Below are 26,167 nucleotides of genomic sequence, written 5' to 3'. Positions count from 1 at the left end.
GTACGTATCACAGCATAGTCTTTCGAAGGAGGGGGACTTTAAATTTATGGCCTAGGACTTCAGAACATAAAAAGGGGTTCTCCTCCCGTGAAGTGTGGAGAACAAGTGTTGGCCTGAGCTGCCCGGTGGCTGTAATTTACCAATCCTGATCTAGGTCTGTGGTTCTCAACTGGGAAATCCCCACTGAGGATTTTTTTTTTTTTTGCTACACATTCACGTGAGAATTGTTGTCGTAAGGGAGAGTTTGCAGGTTCCTGGGCATGCAGATGCAGTAGCAAGAAGAACCCTGCCCTAGTGCCACCCTCTAGTCCAGCCCCCACGCCTGTTTTGTGGATGACAGAACAAAGGTCCAAGTGACAGAACTGTCCTGTGAACCCAGGCAGTGGCTCTCTCTTCCTAGGATACAGAGCTAGAGGAGCTGTTAATGTTTCTAGCCACTCTCGGAGATCTGCCCTGCCAGTTCACACTGCCCAGGGCTCTATCTGAGACACAGGAAGTGTATTTGTGTCCCCTGGAGTCCCAGCATGGCAGGGCTCTGGTGAGTCATTTCCCACAAGTGAAGCTGGGTACACTGAACAGTCTTCATGAGAAACTCCCAGCCAGCTGTGGGTATCTGTAGGGCAAAACTCAGAGCTCTCTCTCTCTCTCTCTCTCTCTCTCTCTCTCTCTCTCTCTCTCTCTGTGTGTGTGTGTGTGTGTGTGTCTCTGTCTCTGTCTTCTCTCTCTCTCGCTCTGTGTGTGTGTGTCTGTGTGTGTGTGTGTCTGTCTGTCTGTCTTGCTCTGTCTCTGTCCTCTCTCTCTCTCTCTCTCTCTCTCTCTCTCTCTCTCTGTGTGTGTGTGTGTGTGTGTGTGTGTGTGTGTCTATCTGTCTCTCTGTGTCTCGGTCTTCTCTCTCTGTCTCTCTCTTGCTCTGTCTCTGTCCTCTCTCTCTCTCTCTCTCTCTCTCTCTCTGTGTGTGTGTGTGTCTCTGTCTCTGTCTTCTCTCTCTCTCGCTCTGTGTGTGTGTGTGTGTGTCTGTGTGTGTGTGTATGTGTCTGTCTCTCTTGCTCTGTCTCTGTCCTCTCTCTCTCTCTCTCTCTCTCTCTCTCTGTCTGTCTGTCTGTCTGTCTCTCTGTGTCTCGGTCTTCTCTCTCTCTCTGTCTCTCTCTCTCTCTCTCTGTCTTCTCTCTCTCTCTCTGTGTGTGTGTGTGTGTGTGTGTGTGTCTCTGTCTCTGTCTTCTCTCTCTCTCGCTCTGTGTGTGTGTGTGTGTCTGTGTGTGTGTGTGTCTGTCTGTCTCTCTTGCTCTGTCTCTGTCCTCTCTCTCTCTCTCTCTCTCTCTCTGTGTGTGTGTGTGTGTCTGTCTGTCTGTCTGTCTGTCTCTCTGTGTCTCGGTCTTCTCTCTCTCTCTGTCTCTCTCTCTCTGTCTCTGTCTTCTCTCTCTCTCTTGCTCTGTCTCTGTCCTCTCTCTCTCTCTCTGTCTCTGTCTCTCTCTCTCTCTCTCTCTCTCTCTCTCTCTGTGTGTCTATCTGTCTCTCTCTCTGTGTCTCGGTCTTCTCTCTCTCTCTGTCTCTGTCTTCTCTCTCTCTCTCTTGCTCTGTCTCTGTCCTCTCTCTCTCTCTCTCTCTCTCTCTCTCTCTCTCTCTCTCTCTCTCTTTCTCTGCACTCTGGGAAGAAGGCTTAGAATGAAGGACAAAGCATCAGATGCTTAGACTAACAGGAGAAGATCCCACCCTGTTGGTGTTTTACTGGGGCCTGGGGAAAGTTCTTTTTCATCAGTAAAGTGGGAGAGGACATTTGTATCTGCCTAGCTCCTGCAGGAAATGAGAAACTAAACCTGTCAAGTGTAGAGAACAGGATTGTATCTTTATCGGTCATCCTGGCTTATCCCTTAACCATCCAACGGAGAAGACACATGATCTTCCTGGTGACACAGAGACCATCACTGTGTGGATGGCCCTGTGGGGCAGTCACTGAAGCATTTCCACTGATGACTTAGTGTGAGAAGTGTTAAATCCACATATTTGGAACACTTGTGTGGTCCTCAGATTCTGGCCCACTGAATCTGGGTATAAACACACGTGAACCTGAGTGTGTATGTTTTTTTCTGGGAGAGGCAGCCACTTTCCATCAATCTTTAAAGGGTTCAATGTTGCCAAGAAAGTCAAACACGGGGCTTACTAAGTGGCATATATAGTGCAACACCTGCATCTCACATGTGCAACACCTGGGTCTCACATGTACACACCTGCCATCTCACATTTGCAACACCTGCATCTCATGTGTGGCACCTGGCTTCTATTCCCAGATGCCTGGCACCAGAGCATAACAACAACAACAACAGGGTTGGGGATTTAGCTCAGTGGTAGAGCGCTTGCCTAGCAAGCGCAAGGCCCTGGGTTCGGTCCCCAGCTCCGGAAAAAACAACAACAACAACAAGAAAAACCATAGTGAGTTGAGAGGCACTAGCTTCCTGTCCTCCCACTGAGCATCCTTAGGCACATTAGAGATGTCTCATTCAGATCTGAATTTCCAGAAATACGAGGACTAAAACTCCTACCTTGCCCAACCAATTCCTAAAATCTGAGGGCTAGATGCTTCTGGAGGAAAACTCCCGAACATAGTAGCTGAGAACAGGTGGGGTTGGGAAAGTGTTGGTGGATGAGGGACTATCCACCACAGCCCATAGCAACAGATTCAACACAGAGCTGGGGTTTCCAAAGGCAGGGCCAGGCTGCAGCCTCAGCAGGCAGCAGAGGCCTAACGGGATGGCTCGTTGACACTAGGAGCAGTTCTGGTTCCATTTCTTGACCTGGCACTCCTTTTATGAAGATACATCCAAACACTTGGAATTTGGGCGCATCTTTGCATGTGTTACATTTAAATAAAAAGTTTCCTCAGAGATGTCCAACTGAGAAAAGTTAAAAAGATGTTACAAAATCACCCCCTTTGCAGACTCTCCATGTAATTTCGCTACAAAGTTAGCACAGAGCTGAAGAAAGCCATTTATACATAAACGCAAATAATAGTGGAAGATTCTAAAATACTCCTAAAGCCAGATTTAAGTGTCTCTCTTTCCAACCCAGGCTGCTATCTAAGTCAGCTTGCATAACCTTGGCTGGCTTTAATTCTCTTACGAGCCCACAGACAGCCTGATGACTACAGTGGACCTGCCTGAGTCCCCACCTAGTTCCGTCCACCAGGGCGATGGCCCCAACTCCAGTGTAGCCAATCCTCTTCCTGTCTTCCCCCCGGGGTCCTCTCTGATGAGTCTCTCTTATCTCTTCCCTTCCATGCCCTGCTATGGTAACTTGTTTACATCAGTCAATTCAATGGGAGAAGCCTGCCCTTGACCCCACTCTCAACCCAAGAAAACCCCTTTACTACACAACTGTAGAGCCAGGACTTGCAAAAGAGCAATCTCCTCACGTGCTCTCTCTCTCTCTGAGCAGCTTCTGCCCGACCAAGCCAACAGAATAGAACCTTTCAAGGCCGACGTATGTGTTAAGCATCCGTTCTCTGAAAATCCACAGTATTCAGAATTCCTAGATTTTTTTTTTGTATACCTACATGAAACCACAGATGGGAAATTCCACACTATGAGACTTTATTTCGTGCACTAAATTATTTTAAATGCTATATGGAATTATCTTCAGGCTGTGCGTCTATATGGTATATATAAAACATAAATGAATCCCGTGTTTAGACTTGGGTCCCATCCCCAAGATAACTCAGGGATATGAAATATTCAAAAATTGAGAGAGAGAAAAAAAAATCAGATATCCAAAATACATTCGGTCCCAAGTATTTTGAATAAAGGGTACTTACTTGTGTTTATCAACGCCACGGGAGTGTTCTGGCTTCAGCCCAACTGTCATTGGCTCAAAGGCAGCTGTGAATGACACACTTTAGATTTTGGCCATCGTCTTTGCCATTGTCATTATTGCTGTTTTGAGACTCACTCCCTAGCCTAGGCTGAACTTGAACCAGAAACCGTCCTGCACTACCCCCCTACACATACAGAAGACTGCAGGCATGTGCCGTGGGGCCTCCTTATGGATTAGATGTAAATGAGGGAGCGTGACTATCCCAGCACGATTTTTTACAGACTCTTGAAATTTGAGTTTTGTATAATTTTTACATTGTAGCCAAATACATTTTCCTCGGCCATTTAAAAGTGTGAAAGCCGTTCTTAGCTCCGTCCGCAGAGCAAATGCCAATCTGAAAAGCAGAACACGGAAGGGCGCTGATGGACTGGGGCATTATTCCGTGTGCAGCTATGGTTCTCCGCTATGGATATTGGGCAAGGTCTAGATATATTTTGGGGGTTGTCCCTACTCGGGGTTTCTGATGGTAGCTGGTGGGTAGCAGTTGAGATGCGGTAGAACAGTCTATTCTGCACAAGAAACCACCACAGCAGAGAGTTAATTCATACAAATATCAGTCACCTACAGCCGAGTGCCCTGGTCTAAATGACATCATTGACCGAAGACCTCTAGTGCCTTGCTCCATGCTGAAGGCTTCCCTTTGTTCCCCCATGCCAGGATCACTCCTGAGCTCCAGGCCCCGCCAGACCCTCTCTCCGGACAGCTTCAGTGGTGGTCCATGTAGCCGCTGCCCATAGAGGTTTGCTCAGACTAGAGGCCTGGGTGGGCATTCTCCATGACTTCTCCCTCCTGGTCCCCAAATGATTCATTTCCCAGCTGCCTGCCCCCCCCCACCAATCCCCGCAGTTGAAAGAAATAGTTGATCGTTGTGTCTTCCTGAAACTAGTCTCCCTCCTAGGGAGCGATGATGCCCAGGTCTAAGTAAGCAGGATAAATATATACTCATGGATGCAGCCTTAGATGGGCTCAAGGGGTACAGATCACCTCCTCAGAGCCAAGGGCACGCAGTGCAGTATGGGAGACTTGACCAGAGGCCAGTAGAAGTGGAAGGATTAGCCAAGGGATGGGCAACCTTGGCTCCAGAGGTACCACCTCCAGAGCTGTGCAGGACCAATGGCTCCTCCACACTCTAACCACACAAACCCCAGATCTGTGCTGCCTGACCAGTGTCCATCTCTCTGCTTAGCACCTCACCCTGGCCTGTCCCAGGACCCCTCAGACTTCTAATGCCCACCTTCTGCTCCCCAAATATACACCTCTTTTCAGGGCCACCACTTCTGGCTGTGCTAAGCCCCAAGCTGTCTCTAAGTCTCACCCTATCTCATCCTGAACCCACCGATCCCAGGGCTGTGGACAACTTCTGTGACTCCCTTAAATCTGGTCACTTTGTTCTCTCTCTATGGCTTAGCTAGGCCACTGTACCTTCTGCCTGAGTTACCAGCCAGTGTTCTAGCCATGCGTCCCTCCTCCTGTCCCCTGCCCTGTTTCTGTCCCCTCTGCTAACACTGTAGACCTCTGGTCTTTCCCACTCTTTCCCTGATGTCCTCAGAAATGTCTTTCCCGGGGAAGACTTCCTGAGCCTCCTCCTCCACACAGGTGACAAACGGGTAGGTGACAGCTCTGCCAGTCATCGCACCTCATCCTGTGCCCCATGCAGTCCACTTGGTGATGAGTGATGAGCTCCCATTGGCCGAGCTGAGCTTGCTGCACACTGGCTATGTCTTCATCGCTGGTTCCATTGTTCTAAGTGGTGTCTGCTTCATCCCTGCAGCGATCCACAGAGGAAGAGAGTATTGCTGTGCCCACATTGCCAATCAGAAAGCTGAGACCCAGAGAGGCGGCCACTAAGTTGTGCAGCCTAAGTGAGTGGCAGAGTTAGGATTAGTATCCTATACTCTGCATTCCAGACATGAATCTGCTGGGCTCTGGTCCTCTTTATTGGATGGATGGATGGATGGATGGATGGATGGATGGATGATGGATGGGTGGATGGGTGAGTGGCTGGGTGGGTAGATGGATGAATGAGTGGGTTGATGGGTAGATGGATGAATGAATGGGCAGGTAGGTGGATGAGTGGATGGATGGATGGATGGATTGTTGAGTGGGTGGGTGGGTAGATGGATGAATGAGTGGGTGGATGGGTAGATGGATGGGTGAATTTGTGGGTGGATGGGTAGATGGATGAATGAATGGGCAGGTAGATGGATGGATGGATGGATGGATGGATGGATGGATGATGGATGGATGGATGGATGGATGGATTGTTGAGTGGGTGGGTGGGTAGATGGATGAATGAGTGGGTGGATGGGTAGATGGATGAATGAATGGGCAGGTAGGTGGATGGATGGATGGATGGATTGTTGAGTTGGTGGTGGGTAGATGGATGAATGAATGTTTGGGCAGGTAGATGGATGAGTGGGTGGATAGGTGGGTGGGTGGATGAATGTATGGATACATTTTCCTACCTATGGAGGGGTGAAGGCAAGACCTTCCCTACCATAAGCCTCTTGATCACAGCTACTTTGGAATAGCTTTGCTCTAGGCAGTACAAGCTTCTCTCAGACCCAGTTTTCCAGTCTTCCAAGAGGGTCAGGTTAGTTAGGCACAAACCTAGCATGAACAGTGTGAAGAAACCCAGCCTTCACAGATACCAGAGGCTGGGAGAAACCAAATAGTTGGCCTCCAGACCACGAATAGTGAGATTCCTGCCAAGGACACTAGGGGAGCACTTAGGCAGACTTAAGGGAGCAGGGGGAAAGGGGGGGAAGAGGAGGACAGACGAGGGCCAGGGAGGAGGGGGAGGAGAGGAAGGTTGTGAGGTTTGTCTTGAGTTATCTGAGAAGTGGAGACAGGACTGAACAAGGTGTGTTCCACAGAGGGAGTGGCGATATGGGGGGGGGGGGGATGAAGGCTGGTGAGGACAGGAAGGACAGCCCCATAGGCCTGCGAACAGATGAGCTTGACCAGAAGGATGTCTGGAAGAGGAGGGAGGACAAAGCAGACCCTGGGGGGAGTGGGCCAGGAAGTAGAAATACCAAGCTAAGCACCCTATCTCCTTGAGACACAGTCAGTTGAACACAGAAGGGTGGCACGGAGAACAAGAGCATTGGCAGGAGGATTATTCATCTGAGAAGATGCTCCCAGCTATGGTAGCACTGGCCCATTCTTACATTTCTACTCCGCTAAGGGTTAGGCTCTAAAGCCAAACACATCTCCAGGTGCCAATTAAAGTCTCTTATCTCTGAGTCTTGGCAGAGTCTGCACCAAATCCCTTCTGAGGTCCCCAACTGGCCCCAGGCCCTTTTCTCAGCCCAGGCCTGTCTGCCCTCCTCCTGGGTGCCTGACACTCTTGAGGACAATACTAATTATGCCTTTACCACAGACCTATTATTCTCTGAACATTAACAGCGCATACTTGTCCCAGACCCAGCTGTCCCGACCAGTTTGTCCTCGGTTACGTCTAACCCATCAAGGAGCTGGCTGGGTTTTGTCACCCCAGGGAACAGCTCTCAGTCCAGCTTCTGCATTCTGCCACCATATCTCCTCCATCACAAGAAGGCCACGCCCCTGACTAGGATCCAGATAGCTATGGGCTCATGTTAATTTTTTTTTTTTTTTTGAGACAGAGTCTCTCTATGTAGCCCTGGCTGTCCTGGAGATTAAAGTATAGATCAGGCTGGCCTCGGACTCAGAGATCCACCTGCCTCTACCCCCTGAATGCTGGAATTAAAGGCATGTACCACCATGCCCAGCTTTATGGGTTTTTTGTTTTGTTGTATTGTGTTTTTTGAGACAGAATTTCTCTGTGTAGCCCTGGCTCTCTTGGAACTCACTCTATTATCCAGGCTGGCCTCGAACTCAGAAACTCACCTGCCTCTGCCACCTGGCATTCTATGTTCATTTCGTTTGCTTGTTTGTTTTCAAGAATTATTTATTTATTTTATGTATATAAGTACACTATAGCTGTCTTCAGACACACCAGAAGAGGGCATCGGATCCCATTACAGATGGTTGTGAGCCACCATGTGGTTGCTGGGACTTGAACTCGGGACCTTTGGAAGAGCAGTCAGTGCTCCTAACCACTGAGCCATCTCTCCAGCCCTTTATGTTCATTCTTAAATGCAGCAAGAGAATTTTGATACATGGGAGAAATTAATTTAACAAAGTGTTTTGGTTTTTCTTTCTTTCTTTTTTTTTTTTAAATGGCATGCTCAGCGGCAGAGGAATGGCTCAGCGTGTGACTGCCTCTGCTCCTTGAGATCCTTGCTGGTCACTTTCACCCTGTCCTCCCATAGAGGACCCCTGCCATTGGAAGAACAGACTTGCAAGTGTTGATGCAGGCCTACTACAATGACTCTTGAAGGAGCTCCTTCCTGCTGGGCACAGGGAAAGGTGGACGGAATGGATTGGCCCACCAGATTATCTTCAGGCCCTAGCTTTAAACGAGGGGCCTCGAGGTATAGGGAGCCACTTCCTCTGTAGCAAATGGGTGAGGCTCCTCAGGTTTAAGACACAAGAAGTCATTATTCTATTGACAGCCACCTCTCCACGTCTCTAGTGATTAAATCTATTTGTCTGGGGTTGTGAAAGGGACCGGCACACTCCTAAGGAGGCATCCTGCCTCTGAGCTACTGCATGGTGACAAGGGGGGGAATTCAGGAAGGGAGGAGGGACTCACAGAAGGTGTGCCTTAGCTAGTGCTCTTGCAACTCTAGACAGCAGCATAGCCACCACCAACCCCCACCCCCCTACCCCCAAGGAAGCTTACTCCATAAGAGGAAAGGACAGTTTCGCAAGTGAGGCTGGACCTGGTGAGCTGCCCATCGGTCCCTGGCACAGCCCTGGGCCTGTTAGGAAATCAGGGAGACATTGTGTCTCCCGGGCAGGCGCCGCTTCTCACTTGCCCCGATCATGCTCACTTCAGGCGCTGGCTCCAGAGCCAGGCTGGCAGCTGGGCAGGTGGCTGGGTGCCCTCTTGCCATAGGCCTGGTGCCCAGGAAGCTACAACTACAGCTTGGAAAGTGTCCCTCCTTTGGGTCCCATGGCAAGGCCAGGGGGCTACGAGGGGCCAAACGAGCAGGAGGGCAGCAGAATACTCGTTGCGAAGAATTCCAGACTGTTTCCTCCAGAGGTTGAGCGCCAACACCCTCTTGTCCTTTCCGGTCAAGTGGGGATTCCTCTAGACACACACAAAAGAAAACCCCACCCAAGATGCCCAGCTCCCTCCCACCCTGACTTGAAGGGGAAGGCCCGCCTCTGGTTCCGTAACTAGCTTGTCATCTTCCCTAGAGCCGTGAAGGTGCACAGAGCTAATATTTTAATACTGTGTGTTTGCACCGGCAAAAGAGTCTGGGTGCTTGTTATCCTGGGGGCTGCTCTTCATCAAACGAGATGTTTCTTAGCGGAGACAGCCATGGGAATGAGGCCCAAGGTCAATAATGAAAGAGTCTAGGTCCAAATGGGAGCACTAGAAATGACAGTAAGTGAGCCAGGAGGCTGTGAACAAAGGCAGGCACAGCACCTCCCCTGCTCACTTGGGGATGAAGCCCGTGAGGTAGGCACACCTTTCTGAGGATCTTCCCCATTCCTTAGGCTGTGGAAACACAGCCAGCATAGAACAGTGCAAAGCCCCTGAAGGTCTGTGATCACTGTCCAGCTCCTAGAGGAGTGAACTGTGGGAGCTCACACTGTGAACAACAACACCAAGTGCCTGCCTAGCCTTGCAGCGATCCCCTGCACCATGGCCCACTTCACAGCGGCAGTCTACCCAAATCGTTCAGACTTGCTGCTTGGGGATGTTCCTCAGAGGCAGAGGACTGGCCCTGATTGACTCCTCAAGGTCTTATTTCAACCGAGCAGTCCCCTCATTCTACAGGCGGGTTGCTATGGGAACTATAACCTTGAATTTCCTGGCTCTGGGGCTGTGAAAATCACAACCTGAACCTTCCGGTGAAGTGGGTTTTTCGATTAATTTCCTGTTTGATTGTTTACTTTAGAGAGTGGAAAATGCCTTCGCAGCAGCTTGGTCCCTTTACCCAGAGGCTGTCACACCCTCCCTGCAAAACCAGCAAGGTCAAGTCCAGGCCTTGGGTGGGTGGAGGGATGGGGGTGAGCAGGGGCCAGGGCAGGGAGGAGGCCCAGCTAGGGGCAGAAGGCAGCCTGACCCCCTCTTCTGCCCTGCTTTCCTCCTTGCTCTTCCCAGGACCCCAGCATGATGAGACAGACCTAGGAGTTCCCACTCTGCCCTTAGTTGGGGAGCCTGGCCACCCACCCAGAGCCCCAGGCCTGGCCCCCAGCCAGCCTTAACCCTCCCTGACTCAGAGAACTATTCGGTGCTGAGTCAGACACAGGCCACAGTTATTCCACTCCTTCAGAGGGTAATGTGAGGGGTGATAGTCAGGAATGGCCCCTGTGCCCGGCTCCCTAAACCGAGCTGCCTTGCAGGCAGCTGGGAGAATGTCTGTCTTGTTACCTTTCTTTTATTTGCTGTAGCGGAGAGCAGTATGTGATATGTCAGCTGCCGTAACCCCATCCCAATTCTGCTCTCTCTCTTGGGTGGGGATGGGCTTGGGTGGGGGAGTGGGCAGGCAGACTCAGGTGAGGCCCAAGTTACAGCCATCTTCCTCTCCTTCGATGAGAAGCACCCCGTGATGGGTAGGGTTGGAGCATTGGCAGCCCAGGCCTTCCTCCCCATCTGCATACTCACCCTCAGAGAGAGAAGCAGGAGCTCTGTGCCTGCTTTATTAGTGGTGATGCTGAACCCAGGGCAGAAGAATTGCCTTGTCTTCGTGGCCCTGTAAAGTACTATCCAACGCAGGACAGTTTGAGGAAGTGCTGTTACGAGCTGGAGAGATGGCTCAGCCGTTAAAGGCTAGGCTCACAACCAAAAATATAAGAGGAAGTGCTGTTACTAATAGTTTCCAAAGGACAGGTAGAACCTGAGAGTCTCCCAAGCAAACCAGGTAAACAGTCACCTACCCTTACCCTGCCCAACTCACAGGGTAACAGTAGCCAAACCTCACTGACTGAAACCAGACTAGATCTAGGTTCGAATCCCATCTTCCCACTATTGAGTTCTCTTGGGAAAGTTATGTTGCTTCTCGCCTGTGTCTGTGCTGCCCCTCGAGCATGAGAAATTACTATAGTATCTAACAGGGACCGGGGAGGGGAGGGAGATTTAAAACTGCACACAAATCGCACCTAAAACAAGCACGAGAATGTGAAGTCAGTAACAGGTGAGAAGCCCAAAGGTGCTGTCCAGCACTCAGGAGCCCCCTGTGGGGGGGGGGGGGAATGGAACCACCTCCAGTCTCTCCTGTCCACCCTTAAAGCAAGATGGGTGGGTGCTAGGGTAACTCAAAACAGTAATGACAAGCAGCTTCTATCAAAAACTGGGATATACTCTACAGGCAAATCTGGGAGGCTTTGACAGCAGACGTGACTGACCCCAGGGTCCTGGGAATTCACAGCTGCAGGGATTGTAAGCAGAACTCCCTCTTATCCGGTCCGCTGACCAGAATTTGGCTCCCCAGAGGGAACCACTGGAGCAGTGGCCCCTGGCTCTGGTGTCTACAGAAGGATTCGGTGTCTGCTGAGGGCCCCAGATGATATTTCCATTCCCTGGGGCCAGCTGTGGATGAAGCAGTGCCCCCATGTGACATTTAGTGTGGTCACTTTGTAGGGGAGGTTTGCAAGCTCAGCAAGATGGAAACTAATTATCCCCACCGGGCGCCTGGTCCACGGCTGGGGTAATCTACTCGCCTCCATTAGAGGGCTGGCAGCCAGACCTCGGGCACAGGCTTGGACTGAATGCTAGGGCTGAAGCATGCACTCTCTTAACATCTGACCCTGGCCAACCTAACCAAGACTCCTCGTTAGGCTAGTAGACAAGTGACATTAGGGGAAATCCCCCTCTTTGGGGTATCCGAAATGCAAGCCGCACAGACGTTATCTTAGATAGGGCTAAGAAATTATCATGTGAGCACTCTGCACCCCGTAGCTTTACCCACGGGGTGAGCAGCATGAGCCCCTGTGTAAGCACCTTCCCAGGCCCTGCCTCCAGCTCAGAGGGAGAGAGCCCTTCTCTTAACCAAGACTGATCTGTGGACTCAATCCCCCTCTCTCCTGACTCTGCCCAATCCGGTTCAATCTGAACCATTTAAACAGGTGACAGATGCCCCTGCCTCCACATGCATTACCGTCAAACCAATGCCACTCTCTTCTCTTGATGTCTAATCTCTCATAGGCCAGGGGTGTGAAGAAAAGCAAGAGAGAGTGGGGGAGAGGAGGAGGAAGAGACAGATATCTGATAGGCCCCCCCCAGGTAAAAAAAACAGGAATATATATTCTTTCTATGAGTGCTCTGGGCTTCCTTCACATTCGCCAGGCCCGGTCTCTAGCTTCTGCCCGCCTCTAGCACACACTGATGTCATCATGGCAAAGGCCGCCCTCTTTCCTAATCACTAAATCCACTGTGGTCATTGTTCATCTTCCTTGACCTCTCCAAGCATTTGACCTGCTGACCTTCCACTTCCTGGAAATCTTACCTTCCATGACGCTACTTCCTCTAGCTCCACTTAGATCTCTGACTGTCCTCCCCTTCCTCCCCTAGGGCTCACCCTCTCTCATCCAAGATCAGACCCCTCACCTGCTCTTCTTATTCTGTGTACTCTCCAGGTCCCCTCATTCACTCCGATGGCCTTGACTGCTCCTGGGTACTGAGCCAGGGAGCCGCTCTCCCACTGAACTCGCTGGCTCCCGCTTTCCTATCCGCAGCATTGCCACGCATGCATCTGATTAAACTTCAATCCTGGGAACAGTCCAGCTTCTATGTCTCCCAACCCTGTACTCACCATTAATCTTCTCTCTCTCTCTCTCTCTCTCTCTCTCTCTCTCTCTCTCTCTCTCTCTCTCTCTCTGACGTGATCCTTTATACTTGCCTCAATCCGAGCCACCACAATGGCACATCCTAGCCTCTTACTGGGTTTGATGCCCCCCATCCCCCGCAAGGCTTCCTCATTCTAGTTTATTCTCCACTCTGTGAGAGAAAGGATCTTTCTCAAATATAAACATCATCTGCTAGACTCCCATTTAAAATCTTTCAGGGGCTCTCCTGAACCTTAAGATTAAAAAACAAAACAAAACAAAAGCAAAAACAAAAAACCAGCGTTGAGCTGCACAGCATCTAAATCCAGTTAGTGTTTGTCCCTGGCCTTGTCTGTTATATTCCACTGCCCTGCCCCCAGCCTGTGCATTTTAGGTATCTTGGCACACTGTCGGTATACTGGCCGGAGCGTTGGTGAACTCTGCTCGCTCTCTGAGCCTTAGCTTGTGGACTTTCTTCTTTGCCAAACACCTAGAATATTCTCCACTACCACCACTATTCTCCCCATATTCTAAACCCCATATGTCTCTCTAGTGTTCCCTACTAAGTTAGAAGTCTTACCATTATTCTGTGTTCACACTGTGCTTAGCATATAAGATGTTCCTTAAACATTGGCGTGTCAGTGGATGCGTGCTTGGGTGGATGGATGGATGGATGGATGGATGGATGGATGGATGGATGGATGGATGATGGATGGATGGGTGGGTCAATGTCAATGTGGATAGAAGGGTGAGCAAATGGGTAGGTCAGGGTAAGTGGGTAAGTGGATGAATGGATAACCCCATGGATGAGAGCAAACGGATGAATACAGTTGTCACCAGTGCAGTCAAAGAACAGGCAAGATCAATGCTGTGTTGTAAAAGCCCAGGTTGGCTTTTACAGCCGCTAGTCAGCAGAATTAAGAATTATGAGTTCCAGCTATCAAACTAAAAATTAGCTAGTCTGGGGGAAATGAACAGTGTTCTCCAAGACAGAGGATGCTGACCCAGGACTCTGAGCCTCGTCTAACTCTCCTCAGACTCTCTGTCTGCCATGTGCAAGCCATTTAACTACTGAGGCTCTGTCTCTCTGTCTATTAAGGAGAGATAATAATGCCTGTGGCCTTTGCCTGTCTCCACAAGAGTGTCACGAGGGTACGAAGTGCGTTGGTATCTGCAGGGAAGATATATGTTTATAAAGATGTAAGCGTAATCATAATAATAACACCTTGGGCACGCTTGGATCGGACTTCGTGTGTTTCAAAGTTCTTGCCTGTGTATTATCTCCGTTGACTCTCAAAACAGGGAGGCAGATATTATCCCCACTCTCGGGTGAGGAAGCTGAGGCGCAGTGTGATTAAGTGGCATGCCCTGGGTGACTCTTGGTCAGTGACAGATCTTGATTGTCGGCCTGCTGCCCATTTTTTGATGATACCCTTTCTTGTGTAGATTATCTGCCTCCCTGAACAGAGAGAAGCAGGCATAATTGACCCTCTCCCGAATGACTCAAGGTCATTACTGTGAGTATCAGTTCCTGTGTTGTCTTTTAGACTTGCCCGTGATACAGACCCACAGCCAGCAGAGGCATAGGATAGACAAGCTCTGATGACTGTGGAGTCCCCAACTCAACAACCCAGGATCCCAGTACCATGTGCTGGGGCTGTGTCCTTTCTTCCTCTCTTTTTTTTTTTCCTTCAGTGTCAGTGTCTGCGCCCATCTCTGAAGCACCCCCTCCAATTCTTTGACCTCCATTTTGACCTTTCTGGCCTTCAACTTCTTCCAATGCTTTGATTTTTACCCCTACAGGGCTCGGTCCTTCCATACATACAGACAGCCAATCAGGACATTTTGATGGGCTCTTGTCTCCAGCAAGGTAGCAAGTGTCATCTACTCTGTAGACTTCTTTACCCTGTACCCCCCACCCCTTGCTTCCTCCAGCCCACCCAGAACCCATGCTACTGACAACAGGGTCAGAGAGAGCTCTGGCTAGAGTGTGTGAGGCAACTGGGTCTGTTCTCCAAGGCTGCAGAATGTGCTGTGGAGAACTGAGGTGGTTAGGAAGGGCTGGCCAGCATGCCTCAGGTTGACACCCTAGCCAGTGAGACACAAAGCTCTGGTGGTCTCCTTGTTCATTCCTACGAGCGCATCAGGCCCCACATCTCCTTCCGTCTGCACCTTCTTCCTCTCCCTGCTGGGTGGCATCCCAAAAGCCAGCCTGGTTCCATCCTGGGCACGCCTTGGGCATCCTGCCCGTGCCCCATGGCCCTTCCCAGGGGGAACTCGGGGGACGCTCTTTCTCTAGTTGCTGTCGGGCCTCCCACAGCCTGGCTGAAGCACCTCAGCTTCTTCTCCCTGAGGGAGGATGTGATGGGTGTGCCCACAACAAGGCTCGGGCGGAGACAATAGCCCAGGAATGCATTCGCTTCCTAACAAACACTGTGTGGGCTCGCACAATTGCCTTGGATTCTCGTCCAAGAAACACATTTCACGGTGCAAGGGTGCGGGTGGCTTGCCTGCCCCAGCCCGCCCACATCCCTCTCTATGCCAAAGACTTGGATGAGGGGTGGCCTCTTCCCCACCAGACCTTCACCGGAGAATGGGCTGTGCTGGCCCACCATAGGGACAGCCCTTCCTCCTACGAGAAGAAGCTCAGAAGGGCAATCTACTCTTCCAGAGTCACTGTCTTTTTTTTTTTTTTTTTAAATAGCCAGTTATTTTTGTTGTGGTAAAATATACATACTATAATATTTACCATTTTAGCTATCCTTTTACCGTATTAAGCCCGTTCCTGTTGCTGTTCCTGTTCCTTTGCAGCCCTACCTACAAAGACTCTATATCTCCCCAGTTGAAAACCTGTCTCTGTTGACTAACCCCCATCCCACCCCCCAATTCCCATCAGCCTTCTGTCTCTATGAATGTGTCTGTCCTCAGAACCTCATGTCAGAGACTCAGATTGTATTTGTCCTTTTGTGCCTGGTTACTCTCGGCAGGGTCGTGAAAGTTCATTGAAGTGAAAACATATCACGACTCCTGACTACTATTCAGCCCAATAGATGGACCATTCGTTTATCCTTTTCCCCAACGATGGACAACACTTGGGTTGCTCTGCCTTTAACTACTGCCAGTCATATAGTCATGGAGAAGTATGCGAGTATTACGTCTGTTCAAGTGGCCACTCCTTTCTGAGACCAGTCTTTGAGTTCAAGCAACTGTCTCTCCTGGAAAATCGCAAATAGCACACATATAAATGAAAAAAAAAAAATGGCTCGGTCCCTCGGCGTACAAACAGGGTTCTCTCATCCCAAAACCCAGCTGTCCTTCTGGGAACCTAGTCTTGGAGAAATGGGATGCAGAACAGGAAATCTGGGTCAAGGTGGAGGAATGGAGAGGTTCTGTACTTGGAAGGGTGTCTAGGAGTCCACAAAGGGAAAGTCCAGTAGCAAACACTAGGGAGCCACTGCTGGATCTGGGCAGCCTGGGAGGATACACGCAAAGGGGTTCCAGGGAGGGAGCCCTCAATGAAGGAGGCAGACAAGCCTCTGGTTAGCACTAAAAGCAGAGGTGGGGACTTTCTGACTATCCACAGAGCGGAGCAAGGCACACAGAGGTCAGAGGAGGAGATTGAAGGAATAATCTGCAAACAACAGTAAAGGGTCCTAGATCTATGTTCCCCAGACAGAGGTGAGTCCGCTATGTACAGGGTGAGCAGGTCAGAGTCCAATGCCAGGCGTCTTCTTCCTTGTTGATTGATGAATGTCCTTCAAGTGAACCTGGAGCTCAGTAATTAGGGTAGACCAGTAGGTCCTTGAACCCCAAGGATCCTCCTGTCTCTGCCTCCCCAGGGCTTAGATTACAAGTGCGTCCCAACACTTGGGTTTTTACACAGGTCCTGAGGATCCCACTCAGGTCCTCGTGCTTGTCACATAGGCTCTTCACCAACTGAGCCATCTCTCCAGCCTTTCCTTCCCTCTCTGCACGCCGGTCACAGTAAAGGCAGAAGGAAAGGCACAGCCCTCGTTAGCTTCCTTGAGAAAACCTAGCAGGCCTGTACTCGATGTGATTTTTGGCTTAGCCCAGACTTTCCTTACAGCCAAGTGAGAGATAAGGTTGGACGAGGGAACCCTCCCACAGCTCTACTTGGGAGTCCTGAGCAGTCTTCCCTGTCCCAAGTGAGGGACACAGGCCCTGCAGGATAGGAGCAGTGGTACTCATTTGTAGGGAGCCTAGGATAGCACCGGGGCCTGGGGAAAGAGTAGAGGACTAAAGAAAGGAACATGGGCAGACAGTGGAGCCCCATCCTGCCAGGGAAAGCAAAGGAAGGTAAGCAGGCCTTGAGGGGTAGAAGCAAGGAGTTGTTGGCTTGGGGGTCAAGGAACTCTACTGACAGGGCTCAGAGCTGCACAAGACTGGAAGTGCGTCATTACCAGAAGTGGGAAAGGCACTTTCCAGGGGTAGAGACAGCATATTCCACAGCAGTCATTGCTTCTCAGGCCCTGTATCTTTGAGGAACTTCCCATAATATTACCTCACTTGTCACTAAACCAGGTAGACACTTGTGGGAAGATACTATAGTCCCAAAGACTAGGCTCTGGACCAATGTGACCAGCGCACGCCAGCACATGCTATGAGAAAGCTGCCTTCCGTCTCTAGTTCCCTCCACTAGAAGCCTCATCTTCTGCCTTCATTGTAATTTCTGTAGCATTTTATTTATCTATTGAAATGTCTACAGCAATTTGACTTGTGGTTTTTGTTCGTTTTTGAGGTAGACTCTCACTATGGAGCCCAAACTGGCCTTAAACTCAACATCCCCCTGCCACAGGAAGTCCTGATATTACTGGTGTGCACCACCACTCCCAGCCAGCCATTTTCGGTTTAAGAATTTTCTCCTGCTAGCTGCCCCCCAACCCTGAGGAAAGGGGTGGGGGCACACGAGGGAAGGTCACAGCAGGGGTTCCAGAGCTGTGCAGAGGCTAGCCTAGCCTCCATCTTCCCTGGGGAGTAAGCAGAAGCAGGCAGATCTCTGACTCCAGCTTCACCCGCCAGGGTCACTAAACCCTTGGAATCAGCTCCACAGTGGGCTGGATGGAATGCTGGCCTGCGGCAGGGTGAGGTACCCTCCAACGTTTTCCAGAATGTGTTTTTTTTTTTTTTTTTTCGGAGCTGGGGACTGAACCCAGGGCCTTGCGCTTGCTAGGCAAGCGCTCTACCACTGAGCCAAATCCCCAACCCCCAGAATGTGTTTTCTAATCTTTAACCTGGTTTCCTGAGTCATTCAGATGAGAGATCCCTGTGTGGCTCTTAGAGCACCCCCAGGACACCCCCAAGGGAAGCCTCCTGGGTTCTTCTTAAGGATTGACAACCCTGGGATAAGAGTCAAGAGAATGTCAGAAGCAGACACCACTGTGGTGGGAAGAGACAGCTGTGTGCTACACAGTCCGCTGTGCAGACATAGCAGAAGGTGTCCACACTCCTTTCACGCTTTTGCTGTAATACAATGGAGCAGATTTGTAAAGTGTGCGGGTACATGCTCAGAAGGAAGTCCTTCAGGTAACACTGACTGGGCCGGAGGCTTTGAAACTGATACTTATCACCGTGTTCTCTAGAGCAGTGGTTCTCAGCCTTCCCAATGCTGGGACCCTTTAATACAGTTCCTCACGTCGTGGTGACCCCCCCCCACCATAAAGTTATTTCCTTTGCTACTTCCTAACTGTCACTTTGCTACCTTTGTGAATGGTAATGTGTCTGAGATGCAGGATATCTGATAGGAGACCTCTGTGAAGAGGGTCGTTCGTCACGATCCACAGGTTGAGAGCTGCTCTCCCTAGATGTCACCAGCATGTGAGCTGCGTGTTTGCAGAAACATCGGTTGTAATTCTGTGTCCTGTCCTTTCTGGCGAGGGAGTCTGTGAGACAGTACTGCTCACATCCTCCTCCCTCACCCTCCCAAGGCCGTGTATATCGTTCTGCTCTGAAGGCGGTGGTGGCCTCTCAGACTGGCCTTTCACTTACCTGCTGTAGACGATGGGCTATCTTCCTGTCTCCCAAATTCTCTTACTAGCAAATATTTTCTTTTTTTACTAAGCACTTGTGCCAGGGACTGGGGACCAAGGTGGACAAATCGGACCCTCTTCTTATAAAACTTCACTTGCAATGGAGGGAGAAGACAACAGACACACAATGAGAGACAGATGTCAGGGGCCATAGAGAGACGTCAGTGTAGAGCGAAGATAGGAGCATCAGTGATAGACCAGGCTGCTTGGGGGAAGTCTGTCTGAAGAGTCATGGGTATATGGGGCCTCAGTAGGGCGAGACAGTGAGATCTGTGGTTATGGGGTGGCCTAGAGTCTCCAGGGACAAAAATACAAAGATCGGAACCAGAACTGTGATACATGTGAGACGTGCCATTACTAAAAATACTGACTGTATAAGCCAAATGTAGCATCTGTAATCTCAGCACTGGGGAGGCTGGGGCAGGGGGATCGCTGGTTCAAGACCAGCCTGTACCATGTATGAAACTCAAATGGGAAAAAGGGTAAAGCAAAGCATGGTGGTGCACACTTCTAATCCCAAAACTTAGGCAGTAGAGACAGGGGCACCAGAAATTCAAGGTTATTGTCTTAGTTAGGGTTTTACTGCTGTAAACAGACACCATGGTCAAGGCAACTTTTATAAGGACAACATTTAATTGGGGCTGGCTTACAGATTCAGAGGTTCAGTCCATTATCATCAAGGTGGGAACATGGCAGCATCCAGGCAGGCATGGTGCAGGGAGGAGCTAAGAGTTCTACATCTTCATCTGAAGGCTGCTAGTGGAAGACTGACTTCCAGGCAGCCAGGGTGAGGGTCTTAAAGCCCATGCCCACTGTGCCACACCTACTCCAACAGGGCCACACCTTCTAATAGGGCCACTCCCTGGGCCGAGCATATACCAACCATCACAGTCATCTTCAGTTACATAGCAAATCCAAGGCCAGCTTGGGCTACCGGAGGCCTCTGTCTCAGACAAAGAAAAAAAGTAACTCTTACCTTAGATGAGTTACTTCTCGATTTCTAAAGAGAGAGACTGAGACAGGTCAGAAAGGTGGAGAAAACCTTGTTGGGATGTGGTCGAGGCAGCCTCGTCACACCTTAGCTAAAAAAAACACTCACGGTAGAGGAGTCACAGGTGGCTTTGGGCTTGCCGTGTTGCACTGCGGAGAGCCATGTTTGATGGTTCAGCTCTCCCCCATAGCCAGGTCTTGACTCCTGACCCAGTGAAGACGTTGGTCGTCATCATTAAAGCTGGGACAAGAATGTGCAGAACAGTGGCCCACCTGCAGGGGCCTAGCAACTGTGTGCAGCCTGACCGTTTTCTTCTCTGCCCGCTCTTCCACAGCTCTTGCAGTCTCAGGATGTGAAGGAAGACGCTGTCCTCTGCTGCTCCATGGAGGTGAGCAGTGGACCCAAATTGCCTAATTCCAGACTCATGTGCCCTCGGGCCTCACAGTTGAGGGAAACCAAAGTTGCCGGATTTCGGTGGAGCCGGGCGCGTACAGGATTGTTCTCTAGGGGAATCATTACAGGCTGGCACTGACCACTTCTCAGGCCAAAGGCCTCCTGCTGTTTAGACAAGGCGTGCCATAGGAATGTCTGAAGAGGTTACAAGTGACCTGCTGCCCCCAAAGATCTCCCTTCACTCCCTCGGTATGCAGTTAGAAGGTGCCAAATGCTTGGTCGAGTCTCCTACATTGACTCTCGGGAGGCAATGCTCCTGATCTCAAGATGTAGCCACTGAACACTGAGGCTCCTTCTGGAATTTTCCTCCCAAAGCTGGCTGGGTTCTTGGGACAGATCCTTACCCTCTACAAATAGACCAGAGTCACTCGGGATGGCAGACAGAGAAAAAGACCTTCTAGCATGGGGACCCAGCCTGTCCACACAAGGGAACTTAGTATACACCAGGTGGCAAAAGGCCACATCCCAGGAGGTTTCAGTCCCAAGAACCTGGGCAGCAACCTTGGTTGGATAAGATGGTCGTCAAGTCTTTTTGGTTGGGGTTCAGCTGGGTACCTGCAAGGGTGCTTGCAGAGATTAGAGGGAAAGACCGGTCAGGGTTTGTTCCTTCAGATTGCTTCAAGGCTGGCACATGCTCAAGACCGGGGAATATATGGGGGTAATGGGCATATATCCCTGGAAATCAGGGGGCAGGAGGGTGGAGTCAGAGTGGGTCATAGATTTCAGGGAGGGGCATTGTGGGAAAGGTGGGGCCTAGAAAAGCAGATAGGACAAGCCAGGGTGCAGTGGCAAGAAGTGTTCAGATTATATGGGAAGAAGGGTCCTGCCGGGTTTATTAGCCCGAAGCCCAGAAAGATTAAAGTTTCTCCTGGCCAGGGTTTCCTCCCCTCCCCCTCTACTTCAGTTCGTATTTCTCTGTTAGTTAACATCCCGGATGTGGACAGAGTTCTGAGGCTAGAGATATATAGAAAGGAGACCCATCTCCCCTCGTGTCCCACACAGACGCACGCACGTAGGTACTGACCACTAATCTGTTTCCCGGGAAATACCTGGCAAATGGGAATTGCTGCGAAGACGCTTGATCGCCCAAGGGAGCAGACCATGGGGTCAAGTGAGGGTCAAAGTGTAGTCAGGGAAAGCTTCCTGCAGGAGGGGAGGTTCTGGGGCAGAAAACACAATAGAGGAGACCCTGGTGAGTTGCTGCCTGGATACCTGCTGTCAGATGGTTATTAAATCTCACCGTTGGCTTTTCCTGCCTGGATCTGCATATTCCTAGGATGATATAGACCTATTTAAGTCCTTGCCCCTCCAGCCTGCCTAGCCAAGAATGGTGCGGGCGGGCGGGAAGGGGAGCGCATACTGCGGGGTCCAAGTCCCCACCCTGACCACACGTTTCCCCCACAGCTGCAAAGCACAGGCCGGCTACTAGAGGAGCAGCTGCCGGAGATGATGACGGAGCTCCTAGCCAGCGCGCGAGATAAGATGCTGTGCCCCTCAGAGTCCATGCTAACACGCTCCCTGCTCCTGGAGGTCATCGAGCTCCACGCCAATAGCTGGAAACCTCTGACGCCCCCCATCACGCAGTACTACAACAGGACCATCCAGAAACTGACAGCCTGACAGCCGAGGGGGCCTGGCGGGCAGCCCATGGGCAGCTGGGGCCCTGGTGCACAGGGCCAGATGGACAGGCGAAAGGACAGGGGTGGCCCTGGCGGGAAAGAGACCTGAGCAAGGAGGCAGGTAGCAACGGGGGCCAGTGTGGAGCCGGCGGAGGAGGGGATCGGGTCCCTCGGAAGGGCTCCCCGTGCAGCCCCCCAGCCTGCGCACGTGGCAGCTCACGCCAAGGGAAGCATGTCTCTTTGTCCTGGTGGTCGCCCGCCCTTGCTCTCCTCTCCTCAGCTCTAGTCCTCCCCGCCCCCTCCCTTCCAACCCATCCCCCATAGAGCTTTATGGGAGGAATCTCTGCCTCCCCTCACTGTCTACAGCTGCCTCTCAGCCTCCCACACCTCTGGCCACCGCTTGGGTCAGCCAGGACTGCTGAAGGCTGAAAAAGTGGGTCGAGACGGCTCTCATTGTTCCCACGTGCTGTCAGCCACAGTCGCCAACTGGCAGCAGGCAACGTGTAGCAGATGTCTGGGAGGACAAAGGCAGGCACGGTCCCCACCAGCCGCCCATAATTGATGGCCTTTGTCAGCCCCAGCGGAGCTGGAGAGAGGCTTTTTTTCCCCCTCTAACCTCCGTGCTCCACCCTCCACCCTCCTAACTTCAATTCCTCCAACCCCTCAGCCTCCAGCCCCAGGGCCTGCTGCTCCCCCAGGCAGAGAAGGGAGTTGGGGCTCACGGCCCAGCTTGCACCCTTTTATTTTGTTTTTCAGAAGTTGATTGCTTTGAAGTCTCTTTTGCTCAATGAAAATTACCTAGATTTTTTGCGATCACATAGTTATCCCCTCAAGGATCCCCTGATTAGTGGGAGATCAAACCCTGCCCCCCCTGGAAAGAGTCTAGCCACTAGCGGCTTGCTGGTAGCCAGCTAGCAATTGGAAACTTCTGCCCCAATGGGGATCCCCACTGGAATCCTGTGTTCCTGGGCCCCTGTCCTGCAGTGCCTCTGTTCTGTCCACTGCTAGCTTCCAAAGGGCTGATACTGTCCCCTGGACTGACTGCCTTAGGACCTGCCCTGGCCCCCTGTTATGGCCAACGGGGGGCCAGGAACAAGGCTGGCAAATTAAAACCAAATGCAGGTCTTGTTCCAAGCAACTGTTGGAAGAAGAGCCCACTGCTGACTCCACGGGTCTTGGCGCCTCCTTCATGAGCCCTTGCCTCATCCCAAGCAAGACCCACAAGCCCTACCTCCAAGGCTGCTGGGGAGAGGGGAAACCATTGGGTCCTGACTGGGGCAGTTTGGTAGGCGACCAGGCAGACAGCCAAATGAAGTTCTTCAGGCTAGAAACGATACTCCAGTTTCTTGGGAGGCTCTGGTCCCAGGGAACAACCGCTTCTATAATGGCTAGGGGGGAGCATGAGGGGGTCCAAGAGGCTGGTCTTGCTGGGATGACTGGCGGCTCTTCCATCTCATCTCTGGGAAGCTGGAACCCATACTTTGATGATCCCCCCAGAACATCACTGGACCTGGTCATATCTAGACCATGGTGGGGGTGCTTAATCAGTGGTTCTCAACCTGTGGGTCGTGACCCCTGTGGGGAATCAAAAAAACCCTTTCACAAGGGCCACATATCAGATATCCTGCATATCCGTTATTCCCGATTCGTAACAGTAGCAAATTACAATTATGAAGTAGCAATGAAAATAACTCTATGGTTGGGGGTAACCAGGGCATGAGGAAAAAGCAGGAGTATTAAAGGGTTGCAGCATCGGGAAGGTTGAGAACCACTGCTCTCCAGGCCTCCTAGTTGAGTTCAGGCTGGCTAGAGTGAAAAGGAGGGACACTTTCTCCTAATCGTCCCAAATCTAGAAGAGTAGAAAGGGACACGGGTGGGGGAGGGAGAGTTCCCGAGTTCTCTCTGGCTGTCTCCAACTGAAGTGTTCAGGTCCCAGGATGAGTCCTCTGAAGAGGGCTGCTGGGAATAAGGTATAGAGATCGTAGCCGCCCCAGCTTTGATCTCCTTCCTCTTCCTCTCCTCCTTTCTATCCTTCTTTTCTCTGCTTCTTGCTGCCTTGTCTCACATCCCAGCCCTTAGGCTGAGCCTGGAGCTCAGGGACGCTATAAGCCCCACAGGAGGTGTTGAGGGAAGAGCAGGGCAGATAGAAGGCCCAGTGAAGACACCAGGGAAACCATGAACTTGTGTAGAGTTGGGCACCTGCTCCCTGCGGCCTGAGGGAGCCACAGGTGTGCTTGCATAGGCCTGCTTCCCAGGTGTCTGTAGGGTGGTGTGAGCATGTGTGTGAGCGTGTGTGTGTGAGCGTGTGTGTGTGTGAGCGTGTGTGTGAGCATGTGTGTGAGCGTGTGTGTGTGTGTGAGCATGTGTGTGTGTGAGCGTGTGTGTGTGAGCATGTGTGTGTGTGTGTGTATGTGTTCCTGTATGCACATTTGCATCTGCTAAGAGTGAAGCAGGACCATGAGGAAGAAAGAGGCTGATGATGACGACACAAGCCACAGTAGAGAGGTCTCCTAGACTCCTCACTGGGCTCAAGAGTAGGCTCCACACAGTGGCTCCCAAACACTGTGTAGGGGGTTAGTGTCCCGTAAAGAGGCGGAGACCATGGCTTTGTGGGCACCGTGGGCCCAACGCAGCTCCTTCTTAATGTCCGATTGGGGGATGGGGGTGTCTTGCCTCAAGAGCAGCCCCTCCAAGGGCCTTGAGGACCAGTATGAAGATGCAAGATATAAATATGTATACATATATAAATATATTTTTAATTACGTGTTGTGTCCCTGTGGCTCCAGACTTGCAGTTTGCCGAGTGTATTCCATTGCTTGAAACCACTTCCTGGTCCATCCTAATACGACACTTCCAGCTGTCTGTCTGTCTGTCTGTCTGCTTTAAACGCAGATCCCTGCTACTTTTTCAGACATGGAAGGAGAAAAAAAAAACTTTTTTTAATTTAATTTTATATTTTAAAGGGACAACAGTAAAGCCTATAATCTAAAAGGCTGAGCGCCTTCCTGTGGGGGAACTCCTCAAGCAGGAAGTAGGGGCGTTGCAGGTACCCACAGACCCTGACCTCCCCAGGCCAGAGGCTCTCCCGCTGCCAGAGGGACGGCCTATCAAAGCCGCCTCTGAATGGATGAACAGGAGGCGAAGCCTCTCCCAAACTGTGGTGTCCTGCTGGCCATGGCGATCTCATATTGAGCCTTTTTAGGCTCCCCTACCTGTCAGGACAAGTTGGTCCTTGTTTTCTACTCAAGTGGCCTGCAGGTCACTGTTCTCCTCATGAACTGGCCGTATTGCCTAAGCTCTGAGACCACAGTTCCTGCAGGGCTCTGGCCCTCCCCTGGACAGGGCCAGGACCCCCCACCATCAACCACCACGGCGAACCTCTTCCTCCCCAAAACCATCTTCATCTGCGTATCCTTCCCATCCAGTCTGTAAACTTCTACGGTTTGGGGGATCATCTTGTCCATTTGTGTAAATGTAAATGTTGACCCGATTGGTATTTATTCTAATTTTTATTGTATTTTATTTTATTTTATTTTGTCTGAGGGGTGGGGGGTGGGAAGTATACCACTGGTTGCAACCAGGGCAGCTGCAGGTTTGGATCCCAGGCAGCCCAGGAAGCAAGAGAAGCAGCTCCCGGAGGTCACTCTAGATGGCAGCCTCTGGGTAGCCACATCCTAGGTTGTTACCTGGAACCAGAAGCCAGACAGTGTTCCTTGTCCCACCCACTCAGGCCTGCCCGTGGCCTGATGTCCCCTCAACTGCCTGGCACTGTGTTGGAAAACCTCTGACTGGGTCTTTGAGGAGGTGGGTTGGAGAGAATGGAAATTCTCCTCTGCTCAGGACACTTGCTCCAGAAGATCCATCTGGAGCCTCACCTGAGCCAGCTGGGAGCCTGACAACAGGACCTACCTCCCTGGAGCAGGGTCTGGAGATTGCCGCCAAAGCTATGGGCCAATCCTGCTCGCACCGTCCCCTTCCCTCTACCCGTATATCCTGCTTCCCAGCTGAACCCAAACTACAAGTGGGTTTAAGAAAAAAAATAAATGATACCAAACACCAAAGGTATGCTGAGTCTTTCTTCTCTGTATTTCTCAGCAGTAGAAAGCTTCCCCCCAAGCCTCAGCTGGTTCTGACAGGAGTCCCAGAAGAGCCCAGCCATGCTGGGTGCTGGGTGAAGAGAGCCTCCTCACCTCTGCCCTCACTGTTGTCTGGGGGCAGGAGCTGACTCTAGGGCAGGAGGAGGCTGGGAAAGAACTCGTACAAGATAAATGGGCAAAGGAATGAGATTTCTGTCTCTAAAAGCTGGGCTCTGAGGCCAAGTCAGGGTG

The 26,167-nt window shown here is 51.2% G+C and overlaps 1 protein-coding gene across 19 annotated transcripts in view; it reads left to right on the top strand.

Moving 5' to 3' along the window:
• Ctif (cap binding complex dependent translation initiation factor) overlaps positions 1-25,900 on the top strand; it is a 271,222-nt gene extending 245,322 nt beyond the window's left edge. For all 19 annotated transcript variants that reach the window (NM_001108891.2, XM_087593243.1, XM_087593235.1 and 16 more), the window contains 2 exon segments: positions 20,102-20,155; positions 21,625-25,900. In NM_001108891.2, the coding sequence (NP_001102361.2) occupies positions 20,102-20,155; positions 21,625-21,840 (270 nt within the window). In that variant the 3' untranslated portion in view covers positions 21,841-25,900.
• Positions 25,901-26,167: the final 267 nt, after the last annotated feature.

The sequence above is a fragment of the Rattus norvegicus genome, chromosome 18 (genome assembly GCF_021556685.1).
Source record: "Rattus norvegicus strain SHRSP/BbbUtx chromosome 18, alternate assembly SHRSP_T2T, whole genome shotgun sequence".
NCBI lineage: Eukaryota > Metazoa > Chordata > Mammalia > Rodentia > Muridae > Rattus > Rattus norvegicus.
The sequence above is the reverse complement of the archived record's forward strand: the minus strand, read 5'-3'. Positions and strand labels throughout refer to the sequence as shown.